At 64.4% G+C, this 22,531-nt stretch overlaps 3 protein-coding genes across 3 annotated transcripts; 2 read left to right on the top strand and 1 right to left on the bottom strand.

Moving 5' to 3' along the window:
* Nucleotides 1-1,230: 1,230 nt before the first annotated feature.
* BAG4 (BAG cochaperone 4) lies at nt 1,231-6,856 on the bottom strand. The gene is made up of 4 exons (XM_059831536.1): nt 6,776-6,856; nt 4,434-4,694; nt 3,827-4,069; nt 1,231-2,690 (listed from the first exon to the last, which is right to left on the bottom strand). The coding sequence occupies exons 1-4, from the start codon at nt 6,854-6,856 to the stop codon at nt 2,187-2,189; spliced, it is 1,089 nt and encodes a 362-aa protein (XP_059687519.1). The 3' UTR covers nt 1,231-2,186.
* A 207-nt stretch (nt 6,857-7,063) lies between these two features.
* LSM1 (LSM1 homolog, mRNA degradation associated) lies at nt 7,064-10,351 on the top strand. Its single transcript, XM_059831544.1, has 4 exons — nt 7,064-7,136; nt 7,535-7,603; nt 8,546-8,661; nt 9,858-10,351. The coding sequence occupies exons 1-4, from the start codon at nt 7,091-7,093 to the stop codon at nt 10,026-10,028; spliced, it is 402 nt and encodes a 133-aa protein (XP_059687527.1). The 5' UTR covers nt 7,064-7,090; the 3' UTR covers nt 10,029-10,351.
* A 1,675-nt stretch (nt 10,352-12,026) lies between these two features.
* On the top strand, nt 12,027-20,942 carry LOC132319770 (G protein-coupled receptor kinase 5-like). Its single transcript, XM_059831409.1, has 16 exons — nt 12,027-12,097; nt 16,985-17,080; nt 17,231-17,343; nt 18,178-18,255; nt 18,479-18,579; nt 18,654-18,746; nt 18,833-18,896; nt 18,981-19,121; nt 19,196-19,386; nt 19,467-19,504; nt 19,681-19,770; nt 19,855-20,063; nt 20,145-20,282; nt 20,366-20,503; nt 20,597-20,728; nt 20,823-20,942. Exons 1-16 carry the CDS (start codon nt 12,046-12,048, stop codon nt 20,940-20,942), a joined length of 1,794 nt encoding a protein of 597 aa, XP_059687392.1. The 5' UTR covers nt 12,027-12,045.
* The last annotated feature ends 1,589 nt before the right edge of the window (nt 20,943-22,531 follow it).

Here is a 22,531-nt window from a genome sequence, read left to right as displayed (position 1 = left end):
CTCCTTCATAGCCTTTTATAGACAAACCTTGCAGGAAATGCTAAAGGATCAGAAGAACAGGACTCAGTAAATCAGGAACTGAGTCTGCTAGCAATGCTGTAGCACAAGGATTCAGCTTTCTGCCCCCGCACCAAGCATTTCTTCAGAGTGATTGATGGTTTTTGTTGCCTGTATTCCCTTTCAAAAAAACCTAAATAAAGTTATTACTGTATCAAGCTAATTCAATGAACCTGCAGCAGTCTCTTGGGAAAGATTTCAGGACATTAGAGGCAGCATTTAACAAGATTTTCAACCATAAGATAAAATGAAAAGGGTAGAGACACCACAGTGCTGCTCTTCATTCCTCTGGGTTTAAAGAGCCACCAGTAGCAAGGCTGGTTGTGTGGAAACTATCCCTATCACGAGTATTTTCACAAAAACAAACAAACCCAAAGCACGGATTAATTCCTGGAGATGCTGCTGACACTGCTGCCTTTATCAGAGAGAGAAAGGTGGCATTCACTGGGTCTGGGCCCTTGCTTTCTGCATGTGGTATAGTAACAGAGCATCAGTCTCTTTATTGTCATCTGCTTTATCTCCCAGTATAGCCACCGATCCTCAGAAGTCAGATTTCATGCTGTATCTGAAGGACGGATAGCTTGGCCCGGCTGCTCCCTGCCTGACAAGAGGACAAGATAAAATAGCAATCCAGCATTTACCCGTCCCAGGACATTCAGCTCTTTCCTGGCACACCTCGGACGGGGCTGTTTTTGCAGGCCGACTGCCACATGTGATCACAGACGCATCCAACGAGCTGCAAAGGTCAGTCCCGTGCACGCAGCCCCGTCTGGGAATGATGTGGGATCCGCCGGGTGCCTTAAGGACATCGGCTGGCTGTCAGCCCGCAGAGTGCACAGTCAGGGCACTCCCAGCCTCAGGCATGCCACGACCCCTTCCAAAACATGGCCACCAGCCCTAGAGCCACGGCTGAAGGCTCCTGGAACATCTGCACCACTCGGGAGGTGATGGGGGCCACTGTACCCCAGCCCAGCGTCCCCAGACAAGCATTCTCAGAGTTAACTTGCTGCATTTATCTCTAACCATCGGCCGCTGAGACAGCCTGGCTGGTGTTTTGGTTACAGGCAGGTCTAAGTTACACAACCTTGCCCACAACTTCTTTTTAAAGAAAAGAGACTTTGAGACGTCTTAATTACAAAATGACATTTAAAAGTTGTCAGGGTTTATTATCTCGTCACACACAGTAATGATTCACTTAACATGTTGTAACCAGAAGGCTAACAGTAGGCTGAGCTGTTCCCTTCCCCTCCGTATTGTACAGTGCCACGAGTATGGCGTTGCAGTATGTGGAAAGACGTTAGAATTAAAAAGTGGATTTTTACCCAAGTGACCTGGAAAGCATTTTCAAGCATCCTGCCATTTAAGGTTGCTCTGCTCTGACATCGTTCCTCTGCTTGTACCCGTCCTTTTCAGTGGCAGAACTGGGATTTCCAGGCTGTGTTCCCATGTCCACGGGGGATGCCACGGACTGGCTCTTCACGAGAGGAGGAACAGCACGATGTGACATCCGCTTGCACTGACTGGGCTGCCAGTGCGGTCCCGTTCTGCAGCACTTCAGTGTAGCTACTTGAGTGCACTAAAACCAAACAAAACCCCAGGATGACAAAGTTTTTATGGTGAGGAAGCTGAAGCTGAAAATACACGCAGTGGCTGACAAGCCCAGAGTCCTGGTTTGTGGCTGCACGTTGCGGTGCTGTTGTGGCCACATCTGGCAAGTGTTCCAACTGTTTAAAGAACGGCTGTGGCTGCAGGAGGCACCTAGAGACTCGGCCTGGTTTGGGGAACTTTGTACAGTGATTTTCTTCCTGCTGATGAAGAGGATGTGGACCCCCATGGAGACCTCTGCAGCGGTAAGTACCTCGGGTGGTTCCGCTTTTCCAAAGCCTGGAACAAACAGACAATTCAGTTGGCTGCTTCAAACCTCTCTTAATTTGTCCACTGCTCAGTTATTTGTTAGGGCTGGGCTTCGGGGGGGTGGGTTTGGTGGTTTTGTTTCGTTTTGTTTTTTTTAACTCAGGGCTTATTGCTATTCCATTGTTAATAGTGCGTAGCAGAAAGAGCTGAGATTTAACAGAACTAAAACTCTTTGGAACCTCAACCACAGGCTGTGTGCTGTGGCTGATGTGCTCTCACAATCCCCTTCTTTCCAGTTTTTCCAGTATGGCCTGAATTCTGTGGACGGACTCTTTCCTGGCCTGCCGAACACTGTCCTGGCCACCAGTCTCGATGGAATCCAGTTCCAACAGCAGCTTGGTCAACATCTCCTCCAGCAGCCGGTAGGATTTATCTGTCTTTTTTCCTACAAATTCTTCCACCTCTTGCTCCAGCTGTTCAGCCTCCCCCGTAATGCGGAGGATTCTCTGAATCTCTGGCTGGATGGCTGCAGAATTTGTTGAAGGCTGGTCACCAGGTTTAAAGCCAGCCTCCCGGTTCCCAGCCAAAAGCTTCCGCGATGCACCGTCATACATTTGGGGCTGTGCACTGTACTGCACCTTGGGGTTTGAGGGGGATGGCTTGGCGTTGAGCGGGGCGGCTGGCTTGTGGTCATTCATTGTCCCAGAGTGCTGGTGATTGACATCGGAATAGTAGTTGTGTTGGTTTGCGCTTTGCTCAGGTTTGTCGTAAGCAGTGTCCTACAGTCAGAAGGAAAAAAAAAAATCTTTAAGTGCATTTCCCTTAAAGCCAGGTTTTTAATCTTGCACTAAAAAGGCAGGCTAGCAGGGCTGAGGGAATTGGGCAGCAGGTGACACCGTGACTGCCTTGAGGTGTGCATGCCTGGGAGGACAGGGCAGACCGGCTTAGGCATGACGTTACCAGGGATCTGGGCAGCATTTTCGAGACTGTCACACACCGTGATGTCATAACACATCACGTCCCTGCGGGCTGGCACCCTGTGTCCTGCCAAGAGGGCTGGTTTCTGTGAGAAGTCCCAACGAGGGACACGGGACCCACGCTCCAGTCCCTGGCTGTTAAGGAGCAGTTCCCCGGCAAGAGGCACGTGTCTAGAAGAAACAGCGTGAGCCACTGAACACTCGTTACCCGTGAACAGGGGAGATGCTAAACAGATTTCAACACGGCCCCATTTGGATATTCTGGAGAAGACGCTTCTCTGCAGGTAGCACACTTGCGAACCGTTCCCAGATAACAGCAGCGTCCACCCCCAAATCCACACATCCCCCCATCAGGGCTGCCGCCACACATGCCAGCGCTGCTGCCTGGGGACCAAACCTCCAGAGAGTCGTTTGACTCCTGATCAAACCCAGGGGAAGCCGAGATGAGCAGACCCCACCAAATGCATCATTTCCTTAGATTTTTTGCTTAAAACATTCCTCAGTAGAGGATGACTGTGCCCAAAACAAGCACTTGCAGAGGAATACTAGAGTCTGCTATACCAGAGTCTGCAAACTGACCCGCAGGTTAGTCCCACACGCTGTGCTGGAGGATTTCTGACAGTGTTTGCTGCCTGAGAGAGAACTGGACAAGCAAGACGAGGTCTGACCCATTTCAAGACCTGCCCTGGGACATCTGGTATCTCCAGTACCTTCCTGGAATTACAGTCGTGGATTTTGGTCTTCAGTATGCAAATAGGACATTTTGCTGGCGGTAGTCTGGATACCTGCTGCTTTGTTTCTACCTAAACTAACTGCGCTCGGAGAAAGGGGCATTCCCAGGAGACAGAGGCAGGTTTTGAGGAAAGCCGTGTAATCTAGGAGGTCTGACCGCAGCCAGGACGCAGCGTGGGCACATGCTGTAGAAGCATCAGCTGTACCTTTGAGTCCCATGCAGGAGGGTGGGAAGGAGCTCCGCTGCCAGTCCAGGGCGGATGTGATTTGGAGACGAACGGGTTCCCATGTGCCGAAGGGGAGGGCCATGTGTAACGCGGCTGCACCCCATAGATGGTGGGGGGAGCCCACGTGTCCTCCGGGGCTCTGGGCTGTGGTGGAGGCCCCTGCGGCGTGACCCCTGGATTGCTGTCTCCGTACGGATACTGTGGGATGGGCATTCCCGGGGTCTGCAAGAAGAGGGAAGGAACAGACGTTACCCCCGGAGTCACTCCGAGCACCGCTCCCTCTAGACAGCCCTGGGAACCGCCACAGCATCAGGCTTGCTGGCCGATTCCTGCTTTCCTAGCCCACAAGCTTGGAATGTCTGGAGAACGGGGTGACCACCAGTTCTTGTAAGAATCAAACCAGGCAGGGCAAGCTGCCCAAGGCACAACAGCCATTAGGACCCACGGACCCATCGGAGGAGGCACTGCGGGCTTTCTCTCCGCTGGGGCCCCATAAAACAACCTCTTGTGCCCCGGGAAGCGCAAGCCCAGCAGCTGCACCGACACCAGCGCTGGAAGTCGCCCTGGCCATTGCCCAGCCTCTTACCTGCGGTGGGGAGTAGCCAGGAACCTGCTGCCTCCTGAGAGAGGACCCTTCAGCGGGGCAGTCCAGGGGGGCATAGCTCCAGGGGGGAGCGGGCGACGGGGGCCGGTACATGCTCGTGGACTCCGCGGGGTAGGGGGTCTGCGGGGGCCCGGAGCAGTAGTACCCCCGTGTCTGTGGCAGGCTGGCGTAGTGCGGGGCAGCGCCGGGAGCCGTAGGGTACGGGGGGCTGTAGGCTCCGTTTGCGTAGGGAGAATCCATTGCCTGGGGAGAAGGGAAGAGCAGAGGAAACCTGAGCAACCTGGTCTAGTGGAAGGTGTCCCTGCCCATGGCAGCGGGGTTGGAACTAGATGATCTTGAGGGTCCCTTCCAACCCAAACCATTCTGTGATTCTATGAGAGGTGATGGGCCATGGACACGGGGCAAAGGGCCTCCGGTCCGGCCCAGCAGCAGCCCAGAGAAAGAGCACTGACCCTTCCTGCAGCGTTTATCTAAGGGGTTCCTTCGTCCCTAAGGTGATTTGCCCCGGTTATAGGTTTTCCTGCTCTAGCGTGGCTTTCTGTTGGCCACTGGCAACTAACGCCTGTCTGCCTCACGCTTTGGTCCCACCGCCCTCGCAGCACGCTCGGGGAGACAGGCAGTGCCGGGGGCATTACAGGGGGACAGATTTGTCTGGAGGGCAGGAAGAGAGGGGATAAACTAAGCTTAACCATGCTTCACTCAGCTAAGCTTTGCTCAGAAATACGTGTACAATTCCTCCCAGCAAGAAGCTCTTAGGAGGTTCAACCACGTCAACGTAGTCACTAACTGGTGGATGAAAAACACTCCAGGAAAGTTAATTTCCTCTTTCAGTCTGCAAACAGAAATGACGCAAGCAGACGAGATCTACCAGTTCTGGGGCCCGAGGAGCAGGGTGTTCAGATCACCGCGCCGCAGGTCGTGCTGCAGCCGTGGGAGCAGTCGGGTTTGAGAACTTGTTGTATGAAAGCTCTGTATGTTCAGAACACTTGTGAAAACGTATCTGAATACATTCACGTAATCAATGTATATCAAACGCAAGCTTCCACCTAACCACGGAGGCGATAATTAAGCATTAGGATTTCGGGAGCTCACGGGTGACTCCCTGTAGCTTTGGGCAAAGCAGTTTTTTGCCCGCGAGCTGTTTCACAGAGAAGAGATGGTATCACCTGCGTGCCAGGGTTTATGAAAGAGCTGGATCAAACCTACACATCCCATAGGATTAAAGCAAACCACAGTTATGTCTGGACAGCAGGCAACCTCTTTGGAAAGAGTAAAGCCTTTCCCTTCACACAGTATTTGCGCAACGGCCCCTAAAAAAAGCTATTGCTGCAACGGGAACAACAAATAATAGATCCCGGGAAGAGCAAATCACGGGACCAGGGCGCAGCGGGACCGGCGACGCTTTTTCCCCCTCTGCCGCCCCGGTGCTGCCGGCTGCTTTCCGCTGGCGGGGTCTGTCGTACAGGTGCCGCCGGCGACGTGGCTGGCATCGCCGGTCTGCCGTGCCTGGGGAGAGGGGGACGGGGCAGGGAGCGGGCCCTCGGGCCCCACGCTCACGGCGGGGAGAGGCAGTCCTGTCCGCCGGTGAAGGGCCGGTTGGCTGGACCGGGACCGGGAGCGGGACCGGGAGTGGGACCGGGACCCGTCCTGGCCGGCGATGCCCGGCTCTCACCAGCCATCTCGGCAGCGAACGACCGAGGATGGCGGCGTGTCCCCGGTGCCCTCTCCGTTACACTCCGTGCCCTAGAAACGTCACCTTGAGCGGGACGTGACGGTAAAACCTCGCCGCCTTCCTCGCTTTACGCGGTTTTCGCCACTCAGACGCCTGCCCGCGCCCCGCGGGACGGGAGAGCGGGTGTTCCGTGCGAACGGACCCCTCGGGCCGCCCAGGAAAGCGGATCGACCGGGAGGCGAGCCCACGGGCCCGGACAGCGCCGGGTGCCGCTCCCCCGCCGCCCGGGTCGGCTGTGCCGGGGGGAACGGGCGGGCGCCGCGCAGAGCCGCCCCGCGCAGCCGCGCCCCGTCCTCCCGGTGGGGAACTGCCGCCCGGTAGCGGGCGAGCAGGGACGAGGGCGGCAGCGCTGCCCGCCCTGCCCAGCCCTCCTCCGCGGGGCGGCCGCGGCCGGCAGCCCGCAACGAGGCGGCGCCCGCCCGGTAAGGGCCCGCGCCCCGCGGGGCTCCGCGCCGGCCCCGCTGCGGGCCGAGGGGACGGAGACGGCGGCTGCCCCCGGCCCGGCCGCCGCGGGGACGGGCGCCGGGCGGGCTCCAGCCCCGGTGGCTCGGCTGAACGGCCGGGACCGCCCCGGCCCCCGCCCCGCCGTTACCTGCGTCGCTGCCGCCGGCGGGCGGGGGGACCCGGGGGGCCACGGCGGGCCCGGCTCAGCGGCGCGGCCGCGGGGTTCCATGGCCGCCGCCCCGCCCCGTCCCGCCACCAATGACCGCCGCCCGCCCCGCCGCCGCCAATCGGCGGCCAGGCCCCGCCGGCGCTGACCAATCAGCGGCCGCCCCGCGCGCACGGCCGGCGCGGCTTAAAAGGGCAGCGCCATAGCGGGCCCCGCCCGGCGGCGGGGCGGTTCCGGGGCGGTGGCGGCGGCACCGGCGCATGGCGGCGCTTCCGCTGGGGGCGGCGCGGCGGCACCATGAACTACATGCCGGGCACGGCCAGCCTCATCCAGGACATCGACAGTGAGTGCGCCGCCGGGCCGGGCCCCCCTTCCCCGAGGGCACCGTCCCCCGTGGGGCGGCCGCTCCCCGCTGTTCCCCGTGGCTGCTGCCACCCGCGTGGGGTTGGACTCCCTGCTCTCCCGGGGACCTGCCCCCCGTGGGGCGGTTGGAGCTGCCGCTCTCCGTGGGCGCTGCCCCCCGTGGGGCGGTTGGACCCACCTCTTTCCCCGTGGGCGCTGCCCCTCGTGGGCACCGGTCCCGCGTGGGGCTGCTGCAGAAGGCGTCCTCGCTGCCCTTCGCGCCGCGGGGGCGGTTAACCGCCCGTCGCTGTTCCCCCCGCGCCGTGTGCTGGGGGGCGGGGGGGCCGTTACTGCCCACGCGTGGCCGTGGCTGACCCTCCCGCTCTCCCTCTCCCGCAGAGAAGCACCTGGTCCTGCTGCGGGACGGCCGGACCCTCATCGGGTACCTGCGCAGCATCGACCAGTTCGGTAGGTCTGGGCCGGGGGCTGCCGGGGGGCTGCGGAAGGCTTAGGCCGGGCTGCGGACGCTCCGGTGCCGGCGGTGTGCGAGGAGGAGGAGGAGGAGGAGGAGGAGGGCCCCACGGTGCCCGTTCGCATGAGCCGGGCGATGCTCCCGCGCTTACCGGAGCAGCTCCCTTCCCGAACGGTGGCTTAAGGGTGAAGAGGGAGCTGGGGTTTGGTGAGCGCTCCCCGGTTCCTGGTCCCCGCGCAGCGGCTGCGCCGCCCGCGGTAACGACCCCTCTGCGTGCCGGTCCCGAGCAGGAGTGCGCGTTCCCCCGGCTAAAAACAACGTGAGCTTTAAAAGAAATCAGTTTAGGTGTGAGTAGAGTGACGTGATTGCAGGTCACGCTTTTAGAGTGTGTTTGTGTTGTGGATTAAACACCCGCCTGCGCGTCCCCCCGGACTTGGTGCGTCACGGAGACCTCTCCCAGACCAGGTGCTTCCCCCCTCCTCAGCACATCCAGCACCGATGCTCTGGCATCCCTTTTTGGGCAGAAATAGCCCGAGACGCGCGCAGGTGATGTTTGTGCTCAGGACCGAGCGCCTCGGTCCTTGCCCAGAACCTGCAGCACCAGCAATGCCGCGTCGTCTTCTCCGCTGTCGTCGGCACGTGGTGCTCGGGTGGGCTCGGGCCCCGCTGGTCTGGGCTCGCTGTCCTGCCGGCGCAGGCTGCCGGAGCTGGAGAGCGGAGGCTGCCTCATGGCTCAGGAGCTGTGCCGCATCCGCCGCTGCGTCTCAGCTGGGGAGACGGTCGGTGCCTTTGGCGATCCAGCTCAGAGGACCCACCGAGAGGCGTGAAAGCGCCCATGCCGACGCTGCTCTGGGTTTTCTGCCTGGCTGGGTTGAGACACTCTTTATGGCTAGAGAACACAGAGAAATACGGATTATTTTCTCTCTTGATTGCTGCAGCAAACTTGGTGTTGCACCAGACTGTGGAGCGCATCCACGTGGGCAAGAAGTATGGGGACATCCCTCGAGGCATCTTTGTTGTGAGAGGCGAGAACGTTGTTCTGCTGGGGGAAATAGTAAGTAAGCGGCTCCTCCGCCCGGGGCAGCGGCTCTGCTGCGGTGCTGAGGCAGATGCCAGAGCTGGGTGTCTGTCCATCTGTCTGTCTGCCGTGGAATACGGTTGCTGCCCCATTGGGGGAGCTGAAATTTGAGCCCCCTCCTGGGGCCAGTTCAGGCTGAACCCCCATGAAAACACCCCTGGGTATCCGCAGACAGGGGCAGAGGTGCCGTCCCACAGCTGCAGCTCTTCTGGGACGACGTGAGGGGTAAAGAGCAACATGTCTGGGCTGGCGAGCGGAGGGAGATGTGGGGAAGCCCTGGCTTGTGTGTGGCATTGCTGGAGGGTGTTGTTAGTGGCTGCCGGTGGGGCTGTCACCTCCCTGCTGGCTCGGCACCAGGGGACACCGTCTGGGATGGGCTCGGGAGGAGTCGAGCGCTGTCTCGCTCGCTGTTTGCTTCAGCCCTTTGGGCTGAGCTCAGCCTGGCTGATCCCTGGGAGCCCCCTCCCATGGACAGCTGTCCCGGGTGTCCTTAGCTGTCCTGGGGGTCCCTGCCCACATCCTCACCCATCCGGGTGCCTCCAGCACCTCTGTTTTGCATTGCACCCACCTTTTGACGGGACTCGCAGAAGATGCGTGAGCACGGGCTCACCGCGGTCCCGGGGCCTCCGGGGCTCGCCTGGAGGAGACCGTCCTGCAGGTCCAAATCTGTGACCGTGACCCAGGGAGAACCCAAGCGTTTACAGGACCAAAGCCCCGGGCTGCCTTCGAGCTGGTAAGCCCAGAGCTTGGGAGGCAGACGCTGCCACGGCTCGGCTGCTCATCTCAGGAACCATCCTGCTCCGACAACTTTCGCAAGAGCGATGGAGCGCGTTGTCCATGGCACAGCGATGCCAACTCTCCCCGGGAGCACAGAGCCTGGTCTGGCACTTGTAGGAAGTGCTCGGACATCACCGAAGCCCAAGCACGCGAGAGGGGTGTGTGGCAGTGTCCCAGTGGTGACGCGAGCGCAGATCTGTCCCAGACATTTTCCATCCCTGCTGGCTTTGGCCTCTCCGGAGCGGCGCTGCCCTGGGCAGTGAGAACGCCCTCCGCGGAGGTGATGTCGGCCCAGCCCCGCGGCGGAGCGGTGCCCGGAGCATCCCATGAGCAGAGCTGCATGTCTCGGCCGCAGCGGCTGCCTTGCGGTGCTGAACGGGCTGTTTCTCTTGCAGGACCTGGAGAAGGAGAGCGACACGCCTCTGCAGCAGGTCTCCATCGAGGAGATCCTGGAGGAGCAGCGGGTGGAGCAGCAGGCCAAGCAGGAGTCGGAGAAGCTGAAAGTGCAGGCGCTGAAGGAGCGGGGCCTCTCTGTCCCACGGGCGGACACCCTGGACGAGTACTAGATGTGCTGCCCCTTGGACCTTTCCTCCACGGCAGAGCGAGGGGTGCTCCGTGATCTGCCCGCACGGGGGCAGATCTCTTTGGAAAGGCGGTTTTTATTTTCAGATTGTGTTTTCTGTGGTGCAGATAACAAAAAAAAAAATCATGCCTTTAGTTTCTCCTTGCGGAGAAGGAGGAGAGAAGGTGTTCGGCTGCCCTTCGAGGTGGCCAGGCGTGCTGGGGAGCGCGAGTGTTTGTGTTCAGGAGGCAAATCACTTGGTCCTTTGGGTTTGTTTGCTTTTTCCTCCTCACGTGACTCTGGGTGAGAGTTTTCCTTGACATGTAAATAAATCCTTGATCTCCACAACGATGGTTTTGCCTGTGTTTGGGACCTGACGCTTTCCCCTCTCTCAGGACGACCACCCTCGTGCTGACTCTTGTCCCCGCCGGGTGCCGCGCAGGGGGAAAACAGGATCCTTGGTCCTGCCATGGTGTGGGCTCGCTCCGAGGAAAAGCTTAAGGATGTGGTGAGATCCCTCCCTCCGGGACGGGGGAGCAGGACCTGTGTCCCCCCACACCCCGACAAGATTGCGGGCTCCCCCCAGCCCAGCTCCCCCAGCCAGGCTGCGGCTGCTCCCCTGCAGCTGAGCCCACTAATTACCCACTGACGAAGAGCTGCCGCAGCTGGGCTGTCCCTGGGGCACCGGCCGCACCTGGGGCACCGGCAGCCCCTCTGCCTCCGGCAGCGTCTCCTCGTCTCAGTGCTTTGGAGGAGCTGGCACGGCTGCGGCAGGTAGGAGAGTCCTTCGTGTTGAGCTCGTTCCGATGCTGTTCGGGGCGTTCGGTGACGGCGTCGGGCGGGAGCCTTCCTGCGCTGTAGCGGTAAGCGGCAGAGGCAGCGTTTGGTTTTGGGTTGGCTTTGGGCGGCTGCCAGGCTGGGGGAGCCTCCTGCGTGCAGGCAGGAAAGAGCGAACCTCGGCGGCGAGCGGAGCGGGCTCTCCCTGCAAAACCTCCTTCAGTTCATTTCCCCGCCAAGTGAAACGCGCTCTCGGGGAAGTGCCTGTGCTGGGGGGAGCGGGGGTCCCAGCGGGTGGGTTTCTCTTCCGAAGTGGCTCATTTCTTTGCAGGACGAGCCCTGCTCCGCTCGCCAGTGCACGCACCGCGTACAGACAGGTCTGGCTGCAGCCCTCCTGGAAAGCAAAGAGCTGACATAGACAGGGCTGACCCCCCTGCGCCGGCCGGGCGGCCCAGAAACGCCTTTCCCCGCGCCGCGCGGTGCGGGCTGCTCGCTTCTGGGGAGAAGACGCGTCTTCCCTGTTGCGTTTGCTCGAGTGGGGTGTTGTGAGTTTGGCGGTAGAAAAGGTGTAAACAAGGAAATGCAATTTCTTGCTTTAATGCAAAAAAAAAAAAGGCTTTACGGAGGCGGTGGTGGCTCCTGCAGCTGGAAAATCTCTGCCGGGAGGAAACGGCTTTTCTGGTTTCCTTGTTCTGCCGCCCTGGTTGCTTTGGGGGGACAGCGCGGGGTTTGGGGGGGGTGAGGCGGCGATGCCCGCGGTGGCCGGATGAAGGCGAGGGCTGCCCCGGCAGCGGGGTCCCGTCCCCGGGCTCAGCCCCGCGGTGCGGGTGGGACGGGGCTCCCCTCCCTGTCGGTCTGGGGTCTCGCTTCTGGGGGGCTGTGGGGTGCTGAGGAGGAGGAGGAGGAAGGCTGCTCTGCTGCTGGGGGTGCGGGGGTCGGTGCCCCCACCCCGTGGGGGGCCGCAGGCAGCTGGTGCCGCCCGACCCCCATACCCGGGGGGGGGGGGGGGGGGGAGCCCCAAAGCGGGGCGGGCGCTCCCGTGCGGCGGGGCGCGGCGCTGCCCCTTACATAAGCCCGTGACGGCAGGGGGCGGCCCGTGACGTCACGGCGGTGACGCACCCCCGGAGGCGGCCGGTTGCGGCGGGAGGCGCCCGGACCGCCCCGCGCCGCCGGGCCGGGGCAGCGCCGCGCCGGGCATGGTGTGCGGGCGGTGGGGCTGCTCCGCTGCCCGCCCCCGCCGCGCCATGGAGCTGGAGAACATCGTGGCCAACACCGTCCTGCTGAAGGCCCGCGAAGGTACCGCGTCCCCCGGCCCGGGCTGCGCCCCGCGCCCCGCTCCCACGCTGCGGGCCAGCTCCCCTCCCCACGCACCCCCCCGCATCCCGCTCCCCGCGGCGCCCCTCGGCCCGGGACCCCCCGCGCACCCCCCGAGGGCACCCCGGGACCCCTCCGTCCGGGGCGGTGCGCGGCCGGCTGGCCTCGTCCCGGTTGGCATCGCCGGGCCCCCGGGAGGGGACGGCTGCCCCGCCGCTGTACCCCGCGCTGCGGGACGTGTCCGTCCGTCTGTCCCACCCGCCCTGCAGAGCGGGGGACGCGGGGCAGAGCATGCAAAAACCGATGTAGGTGCCGTTTGCCCAAGCGGTGCGCGTGCCGAGGCGCCCCGGCTCAGGACGTGGGCTGGCCGAGAGCCGCTCTGTCCGTCTGTCCGTCCGTCCGTGCCAGCGGGACGTGTCTGGCGTGGACGGAGCTCGTGCGAGCAAAACTTCGCTGGTGCCAGGACGGCCCGGTGCAGGCCTGAGCAGAACGGGCGCTGCCAGGAAAAACATGGCCTTGCCGGTGCGCTGGCGGAGCCGGGGTGGTGCCGGTGGTGCTGGTGCCACCGCCCCGGTTTGAGCCCAGCCGGCAGCTGGGCCGAGGCCTGGGGGGCCAAAGGGTGCGGGCGCCCGCGCCCCTCCAAAAGCGGGGCTTGGCACGGGCTCCCTGGGGAGCGCAGGCGCCTTTGTTTGCTTTTGGTTTCCTTTGGAATACCGTCGCCCTCGTCGCTAAACCTTTGTGACCGAAAAGCAAACGGCCCCAAGAGCCGCTGGCGCAGCCCTGTGGGCGAGGCGGGGGACGGGGCAGCTCGGAGGTGATCCCATTTTTTTTTTTGAAATCCCTGTCTTCTCAAGGTTTCCTTACCCCCACTGCGGTCACTTCCAGCAGCGCTGGAGACACCACGGGGACGGCTCGTGTGTAGGGGCCGGAGAGGTGCCGGTGCCCTCGCCAGGGAGGGAGAGGTTTGGCGTCGGGAGCTTGGAGTGGCCGGTCAGGCGTTCACACCGATGCTCCCTGCTCCGGGGCTGGACCCTGCTCCTGTCCCATGGGATGTGTGACAGCCACCCGCGTGAGCTGGAGAAGGGGGTTTTGGCCTCGGGAATGAGGGCGAGGGGGGGTCTGCCGCCGCGGGCGCCAAACGGGTTAATGTCGGTGTGCAACGCCTGCGAGAGGCGCCGGAAGCCGGGAAGCGGAGCGGGACGAGGGCTGGGTCCCAGCTGGGTGGCCGCTTCCCTCCCCGGCAGAGCGGGGAGGACCAGAGCCGCCTCAGCGGAAAGCTGAGACCCTGCCGGCCATGGTCGGGGGTCCCCGCGCCCGGGGGGTTGCAGGCTGGCCTCGTGCTGGAAGGCGTGGGGGCTTGGCAAGGTCCAGCCCCGGCACTTGGGAGCAGCCGTCGCCACCGCCTGTAATTGCATTTGGCCAAATTCCTCCATCCTCGGGGCGTGATGGGGGGGCTTGGCCTGGGTGGGCCACCCCGCACCCCTGGTGCTTTTGGGGGTGCTGGCAGCAGCGGTCCCGTACCGCAGGCAGTGTCAGACCCAGCATTCGGATGCAGCGTGGGTGGGTGCCAGCACCGGGCTGGGCTGCGGGTTCGGGGTCTCCATGGTTTGAGGGGCTCCCCGAGCTGCTGCCGCGCACTGCGCCCCTCGAAAGGGCCTTGCTCTGCTGCAGGGCCCCTCGCTTTGGCCTCGTGGCCCTTCCTGCTGCGCACCCGGGGGCTTCACCCCCTGAAAGGTGGTCTGGAGGGGCTGCTCCCCCCGCCCGGGGGCTGCAGGGGTCTCTGGCTGGCCGGGCTCCCTGGGCGCCGTGCCCAGCTCTCTGCTGGGGCCGCTGGAGCTGGCGAGGGAGAGCTGATGTCCCCATGCGCTCCTAAAGCTCAGGGAGCCAAAAGGGCTCATCCGCCCGCGGAAGTGCCCAGGATAAAAACCCGGGAGCGTGCGGGCGCGGAGGAGATAACAGGCGGTGAATAAGGCTTTATGGCTCGCCAGGGCGGGAGCAGCTGGGTCCGCACCTCGCCGGGCATCGGTGCCGTCTCACCGCACACCGGCTGGTGATGGGGGACCGGGGGGACACGCTCCTGCCTGCCGCGGGGCTTTCGCTGCCGGTCGCTGTGTTGGTGTAACACACGTCCCCACGTGTGCCGTGCCGTGCCGTTTGGTACGTGGGCTCCTTTCCACGGAGGAACGGTTTTATTTTGCTTTCAGCAGCTTTTCTGGTTGCTGCGGTTGGCTCCGCAGCGGCAGCATCCTCGCCGGGTTTCCCGGCGCGGTTCACCTGGGGGCAGCAGGGCCGAGGCCAGCGCCGATTTCTCATTTTATCTTTCCTGCTGCGTCCCGCTGCCTGGCAGGCGACTGGCTCCGGTTTGTACGGGCAGGGAGCAGGCAGCGGTGGGCTGCCCCAAGCACGGCTGCTGGCTGCTCCCCGCATGTCCTCTTTCCCGGCTGCCCTGACCTGCAGAGGATGCTGCCGGAGAGGGGCTGGATGCCTCCGGGACGTCCCCATGGGTGCCCTGCTGCCCAGCACCCAGGGGTCCATGCTGGCGGGGGGGTGGCTGTGCCTGGGCCCCCTGCCCTGCCTGCAGCCCCACGCTGGGCCAGGAAGGGCTGCCAGCCCTTCGTGCGGCTCCGCCGGCTGCCGGGATCCGGCTCCACCCTGGGAAGCCGAGGCGAGGGCAGGGTCGCTTCCGCAGGGGGGGCTGCGGGTGGCAGTGGGGGACGTGGGCTGGGGTGGTCCTGCCCCACGGCGGGCTGGGGTTGGGGCTCAGTGCCTGCGCCTGCCCGCGGGGAGACATGCGCTGCCTGCACGGGTGTGGGCACTGCCTGCAGTGGAGATGGCAGCAATGTCTCCTTTTCTGGCTGGCGTGGAAAGCCGCCTGGGCTGCCGTGGCACGGGGGGGCCCCACTTCACAGGACCAGGGCCGTGGGGTGCAGCCTGATGCTCTGGGGTGAGAAGGGGGAGCCGAAACCCCCAGGAGCAGCCGTGTGTGGCAGGACCAGGCTGAGCACTCGCTGGGGCTCCCGCCTGCCCAGGGGGTTTGTGCCGGCTTGGCACAAGGATTGTAAATATTTTTTTTCCCCCTTTACTTTGAGGTCTTTGGGTCTCGCACAGGCTCTAGCTCCGCGTCCTGGTGGGACCCAGGTCTGGGCTTTCCTTGCTGCGGCAACCGGCTGGGGTGGGAGAGGCGGTGGTAGCTGGGGGCACTGGGCAGGGAATGGGACCGCTTTTGTTTTGCCCGAGCACACTACGGGTGAAGGAGTGGGTCCCACTTTGAGCCCCTCTCCCCCTTTGCCCTGGGGCCTCGGCGGGAGCTGGGGTGGCTCTGCCGCAGGTCGCTTTTGGTGCAGTTTGTGCTGGGGACGGGACATGCGTTGGGGACACGGTGCTATTCCCCGCTCGCCCTGGCTGTGCCGTGCCTGGCACGCTGCAGGGGGGACCAGACCGGGGAAGGAGGATGCTGCAGCAGGAGCCTGTGTGGAGGCAAAACACTTCTGACTTGAACCTCCCCATGCGCTCAGCTCCCCTCCTTCCCACCCAGCCCTCAGCCTTTCCCCAGCGGCACCATCCCAGCCCGCAGCGACCTCCGGCCGAGCCCAGCCGAGAGCGTGTCCCCGGGGCTCAGCCGGGGAGATGTGTTGGGGCACGGGTGATGAGCGTTAATTTATTTTTATTGTTACAGCAAACAAGTTGAAATTTGGAAGGAGTGCCATGAAGCGTCAGGTGGTGCTGGGGGCTGATACCTGCAGAGCCTGTGGAAGAGGCAGGGAGGGGATTGTGTGGGTAGCACGCCGCTGAGCCCAGCCACGAAGCTGCAGCCTCTGAGCATCCCTGCGAGGTCGGGGCAGCCCATGTCGGATGGCTCCTGGGGTGGGCAGAGGGTCCTTGCCTGGGCATCACCCCTTTGCCAGCCACCCGGGGGGCTCCAGCCTGGGCACCGCGGGGCGAGGGGAGCGGCTGCTCCTCTTCCCTGGGCGCCGAGCGCTCAGGACCCTGTGCTGCCGGTGTCAGGGTGAGCAGGGTGCCCAGGGACCCGCGCCCTCTCGCCGCCGAGGCTGCTCCGCTGGCTGGCGCGGGGCTATTCCTGCCGGAGGAAGCGAGCCGATGACGGCAGGAAGCTCTGCCCGTCCGAAATGCTGGCCCGGCCGGAGCCCAGCACCGCGGCGTCCCGCGGGCTCGCCTTGGCGTCACCGGGGCCGGCGGCGGGCGGTGCTGGCCGGCCACCAGCTCGGAGCTGCGCTGATGTCAGGTCCCTGCAGGGATGACTTCACGCGCCAAGCATCTTCCCCGGGAGGAGCGGCTGCTGCTGTGGGGTCATCCCTCTGCCCCCTCCTCGTCCCTGGAGAGTCCCCGTGCCCGAGGGGGCAGAGGCCGGGCTGCTGCAGCCCCATGTGCAGGACGAGTGGCTTGGTGGGGATCTAAGGAAACCAGATGTTTATGGGAGCGAGTGACGAGGGGCCACGGCATTGTTTGGGGAGGAAGCCTGCACCCACTGGGCTCGGCCGCCTCGGCGCCGGGCGATGCCGAGGGGGATCCCATTCCTGCCCTGGAGCAGGGCTGGAAACCGTGTCGGGGTGGGGATCTCCTCGGCTGTTTGGGAGGAGTGTCCCCTCGGGGGTCAGAGCCCTCTCCAGGGCTGAGGGTGGGTTTTCCCACATGGCTTTAGAGTTGCCCAAAGCCCCAGCACTGGCGGTGTGCAGGTACGTGTGTGAGCAATGGGTTTTGGGGAGCAGCAGTGGTGAGATGGGGGGAAACCCCAAACTGCACGGCTCTGGAGGATGGGGCAGGGGCTCCGTTGCCCGGTTGCCAGCCGGGCTGGGGCAGCGATGCCCGTCCTGGCAGCGTGACCTCTTCTCCCTCTCCCCCCGGCTGCAGGAGGTGGCAGCAAGCGGAAGGGCAGGAGCAAGAAGTGGAGGGAGATCCTCCGGTTCCCGCACGTCAGCCAGTGCGATGAGCTGCGGAAGGGCTTAGGTGAGCCAGGGAGGGTGCCGGGAACTGGCAGAACCAGCTCACGGGTCCCGGCACAGCGCCGGGTCGTGGCCGTGCTGGGGGCACAGTGGGCGCGGGGCCCCGCAGCATGTGCTCGGCACGGTGCGTGGCACGTCCCGCCTTCCCTTGCAGAGCAGGACTACGGCAGCCTGTGCCAGAAGCAGCCCATCGGCCGGCTGCTCTTCCGCCAGTTCTGTGAGACGCGGCCGGAGCTCCTGCGCTGCATCCGCTTCCTGGACGCCGTGGTGAGGGACCCCACGGGATGCCACCGTGCCGGCTCTGCTTGGGGACGGTGATGTGCAGCAGCATTTTCCCGGGATGGGGCTGGTCGGGGTTTTGCCGAGTCCCACGGCAGGTTTGCAGCGTGAGCCCCAGGGCAGTGGCTGCGGAGCGGTACCCGGGGGGCTGCAGGGGAGGCAGAGACCACCCCATCCCGGTGCGCTGTGGGTTTCTCTCTGGGTCGTGCCGGAGGAAGGGGGCTCTCCATCCCAGCAAGCTCAAAATGCTGCTGGAGAGTCCGTCCACGCCTGCTGCGAGGTTTACCCCGGTGCCAGGAGATTTCAGATGCTGGCAAATAGGAAACCTCATAAAATGACCCGTGTTTCCCATGACTGCACCGTTTGTGTCAGCAGCGGGTGCGTGCCCTGCGCAGCGGGGCCAGCTTTCCGGCGGGGCCGGGGGCCTCGGGGGAGCAGCCGGAGCCTCTCGGGCCTGCAGAGACCCGACAGCTGTGGGGGCTGCTAATGGGAAACACGTGCCTGTAGAACGGCCCCTGCTCGTGCCGGCTCTCGGAGCTCTTGCAGGACATTTTCTCCCCCCTTTTGAATAACTAGAGCTGCCCGGGCTGCAGCCCGCTCCCCTGCCCTCCTCCCCTGCCTGCTGTGGGGAGCAGTGTGGGAGACCCCCCGGGGCTGCCGGCACCACCGTGAGCCCCCGGCGCGGGTGCAGACGGCTCCCTCGCCCCACGGCCGGGGCAGCCGTGCCTCGTTTGGGGAGGCCGGGGGCTCGGTGGGGGGCACAGGGCAGAGCTGTGCCCAGGGCCGCTGTCTGCAGCACCCTCCTTTCCCCCGACATCCCAGGCGGACTACGAGCTCTCCCCGGATGAGAAGCGGAAGGAGATGGGGGAGGAGATCATCCGCAGGTTCCTCAAGCAGGAGGTGAGTCCCGGGGGGCTTTTGCCCCCCCAGACAGCCGGAGCAGGACGGGGTGAGGGTGGGCTGGGAGCAGGGCCAGTGGAGGGGGGTCCCTTGCTGGCCACGGAGCCACATCTTCGCTCTCAGGGCATCCTGGTGGCACCCATCGCCCAGCCAGGATCATGGGTGGGATGCGGGAGCGATGCAGCCGGGGCGTGGGTGTGCATCCGTCTGCTCCCCCCGGCAGTCCCCCGATTTCCTGCCCGAGGTCGGCCAGCCCCACGCCAGCCGGTGCCTGCAGGACCTGCAGAAGAGCCCCTGCAAGGACCTTTTCAGCAGCTGCCTGCGGTGAGTGCCCTGCCCGGGGACGGGCGTCCCGGGGGGGCTGCGGGCGACGCCGACCATCCCCTCTCCCCCCGCAGCCCCCTGCACGAGTACCTGAGCGGGAACCCCTTCGCTGACTACCGGGACAGCATGTATTTCGACCGGTTCCTGCAGTGGAAGTACCTGGAGAGGTTAGCGGGAGGTCTGGGGGTTCCGAGGGGTCTTGGGGGGGTGTGGGGGGCGGTGGGGCTGAGATACCGGGGGCCGTGTGTTTCAGGCAGTCGGTCACCAAGGACACGTTTCGGCAGTATCGGATCCTGGGCAAGGGCGGTTTTGGAGAGGTACAGCCACAGGGGGAGGAAGGGGGGGCGATGGTGGGCTGGTGGGGGCTCATCTCGCTGCCGTCCCCCCCGCCGCCCCCCCAGGTGTGCGCCTGCCAGGTGCGGGCCACGGGGAAGATGTACGCCTGCAAGAAGCTGGAGAAGAAGCGGATCAAGAAGCGGAAAGGGGAGGCAATGGCCCTGAACGAGAAGCAGATCCTGGAGAAGGTCAACAGCCGGTTCGTGGTGCGTGCGGTGCTGGGGGGCCGGGGAGCAGGGGGGGGCCGGGGCCAGTGCTGACGGCCGGGGCTGGCCCGCAGGTGAGCCTGGCGTACGCCTACGAGACGAAGGACGCGCTCTGCCTGGTGCTGACCATCATGAACGGCGGCGACCTCAAGTTCCACATCTACAACATGGGCAACCCTGGCTTCGAGGACGAGCGCGTGGTCTTCTACGCGGCGGAAATCTGCTGCGGGCTCCAGCACCTGCACCAGGAGGGCATCGTCTACCGGTGAGCGGGGCGTGGGCATGGTGCCGGTGGGGCAGCTGGGTGGGGCTGCTCCGTGCTGAGCCGTCTGTCTGTCCCTGCAGGGACCTGAAGCCGGAGAACATCCTGCTGGATGATGATGGTGAGGAGGAAGCTGCTGGGTCTGGTCTGCCCATGCTCTTGGCTTTGGGGATGGGTCTCTGGCTGTGTTTTGGGGAGGGTGTGCAGGGATGTGGGGCGGTCCTTCCCTGGGATGATGCTCTCCATGCCAGGGGCACCTTCTCTGGGATCATGCCCTCAACCCCCTCCCTGCCCCAGGCCACATCAGGATCTCCGACCTGGGGCTGGCTATCAAGATCCCCGAGGGCGAGACCATCCGTGGCCGCGTAGGCACTGTCGGCTACATGGGTGAGCGTGGGGGCTGCGCTGGCCCAGGGGTCCCCGTGCCGCGGCATGCCTGGCCGCTGACGGGTCTGGGGCCGTGCCTCGCAGCCCCGGAGGTGATCAACAACGAGCGCTACGCCTTCAGCCCCGACTGGTGGGGCCTGGGCTGCCTGGTGTACGAGATGATCGAGGGGCAGTCGCCCTTCCGCGCCCGCAAGGAGCGGGTGAAGCGGGAGGAGGTGGAGAAGCGGGTGCAGGAGGACCAGGAGCTGTACTCGGACAAGTTCAGCGAGGACGCTCGGGCCATCTGCAAGATGGTGAGCTGGGGCGCGGCTGGTCCCCGTGGGGGCCGGGACTGGTTCCACCCCCCCGCCGTGACTGCCCGTCCCCCTCCCCAGCTCCTGGCCAAGGACCCCAAGCAGCGGCTGGGCTGCGGGGCCGACGGGGCGGCCGAGGTGAAGCGCCATCCCTTCTTCAGGACCATCAACTTCAAGCGCCTGGAGGCCGGCATCATGACGCCCTCCTTCGTGCCAGACGTAAGGGGCAGGGCAGGGGTGGGCACCCGCGGGGGGGGATAAGCCCCGCTCCCCCCCCGCTGACGGCTCTCTGGCTCCCGCAGCCCCGGGCGGTTTATTGCAAGGATGTGCTGGACATTGAGCAGTTCTCGACGGTGAAGGGCGTCAACTTGGACCAAACCGACAATGATTTCTACGCCAAGTTTGCCACCGGCAGCGTCTCCATCCCCTGGCAGAACGAGGTACTGGGGCGCGGGGCACCGGGGGGGTCCTGCCCTGCTGCAGCGCCACCGGGGCTGCCCATGCCTGTCCCCCCGGTGACCTGACCCCCCCAGATGATCGAGACCGAGTGCTTCAAGGACCTCAACGTGTTCGGACCCAGCGGGACCCGCTCCCCCGACCTGGACTGGAGGCAGCTGCCCGAGCCCCCCAAGCGGAGCCTTCTGCAGAGGATCTTCCGACGCCACGTAAGAGACGGGGGGGTATTTTTTGGTGGGGGTTGCCCTGGGGTCTCCCCAAGACCCCCTGGCTCACTGCCTGCTGTCTGTCTGTCCCTCACAGCCCGCTGACTACACCATCAGCACCACCATCCACCCCCCCAACCCGGCCGCCGTGAACTCGCACCCTCCCGCGGCCAACTCCGCCTGCCGAGCCCCGGCCACGGCACCAGCACCATCCTGACCCCTCTCACCGTCCCGGGGCAGCCCCCAGCCCGCCCTGTGCCCTCTCAGGGTTATCTCGGCCCCGCGCTGGGGCCGGGGTCTCCGGGGATGCTCGTGGAGGCGAGGAGGGATGCTGCCGGCACGGGCTGACGTGCGTGGGCAGGGGGTGATGGAGGGGCAATGGGGCAGAGTCTGCCCGACCCCAACCCTGGCAGCTCCCCGGCCCCCTTTCCCCCAGCCCCACAGTGCATCCAGCCTGTTCTGGGGGCTCCCACTGCGGGACCACAGCCCCCCCCAGCCGCTGCCAGGGGAAGGGGCCAGGGCAGGGACTTATTTTTGCTGTATTTGAGCCCGTTATCTTATCGCCGGCTCGGTGCATGACCTCTGCAGGCATGGGGGGGCTGTGGGTTTATCTGCGCTCTCCAAATAGAAACAAAGGCAGCCTTGGAGTGGGGGTACACCCCTGGCTCCCCCCGGCTGTGCTGCAGCAGGAGGGACGGGGTCACGCTGACAGAGCCCCCGCCTCGGGGGAAACACAGCCTCCCCCCTCCTGCTCTGGCCACCGCGATGTGAAACGGGCTCAGAGAAGGGAATTTTGTTGAACGTGGCTGGGCTGGGGGTGGGCGTGGGGTGGGGGGCTCCCTCCGTCCTCACGGGACAGCTCAGGGCAGCCTCGGGGTGCCCTAGCCTTGCCCCGGGGCTGGTGGGGGGCACAAGGGCACAGTGCCCGTGGGGCTGGGTGTGCGAGGGGCAGGCAGCGTACGTGGGGTTGGGTGTGCACGGGATAGCGCATGTGGACGTGCAAAGGGCAGGCAGCGTGCATGGGTGTGCGAGGGGCAGCACACGCGGGCTGGGGTCCGTGCTGCGGGTGAGCGTGCCGCGGGTGCCCAGGCCCCCGCGCCCTGCCCGTGTTGTGCCCCGGTGAATCTCTGCCTCCAGCGCCTTTGGTTTACATTCGATCCGGTTTTGTACATTTGTAAACAGTTGTAAATATTTGTACGTTGAGCGCCTGGATGTATATTTTTAAGCTAAAAGCTGCAAACGGAGCCGCGTGGTGACTGCGTGGGCATGTGGGGTGTGTTTTGTGGGGGGCGTTTTGTGGGCGATGGGGGCTCAGCGGGTGCTGTGGGGGATTTTGTGGCTGTTCTGCCTCCCCCAGTGTTTTCTCCCTCCTCCTGCCCCCATGGGAGGTGGGTGGGAGAGTGCTGGGTGCCTATCCTGGAGTGGGGCTGTGCTGCCTTCATGGGAGTCTCCTCGCTGGCGTGCAGGATGCGGCCGTGCTCCCCTCTTGCCCCCAGCACTCTCAGCTCAGCAGGGCCCAGCTCAGCATCACCAGCCGGGGGTCCGGGTGGGTCCAGGCAGGTCCGAGCTGTGGCCAGGGCCTCATCCTGCCCCGAGCAGGCGAGCGGTGCCAGAGCACGCGTGGACTCAGCCAGCCAGACCAGCCGTTCTCCCTCCTGCCCCGGCAGAGAGACACCTTCCTGGTGCCCAAGGTAGGTGCTGGGACCTGAATCCCGTCCCCGATGCCTGCGGCACTGCGCAGCGCTGCTGCTCCCCGGTGCCACGGGAGGGCTGCCGTCCCTTCTCCTCGCAGGCTCAGCGGATGCA

This window comes from Gavia stellata, chromosome 31, assembly GCF_030936135.1.
Source record: "Gavia stellata isolate bGavSte3 chromosome 31, bGavSte3.hap2, whole genome shotgun sequence".
Lineage (NCBI taxonomy): Eukaryota > Metazoa > Chordata > Aves > Gaviiformes > Gaviidae > Gavia > Gavia stellata.
Note: the sequence above shows the minus strand (reverse complement) of the source record. Positions and strands in the feature narration are given on the sequence as shown.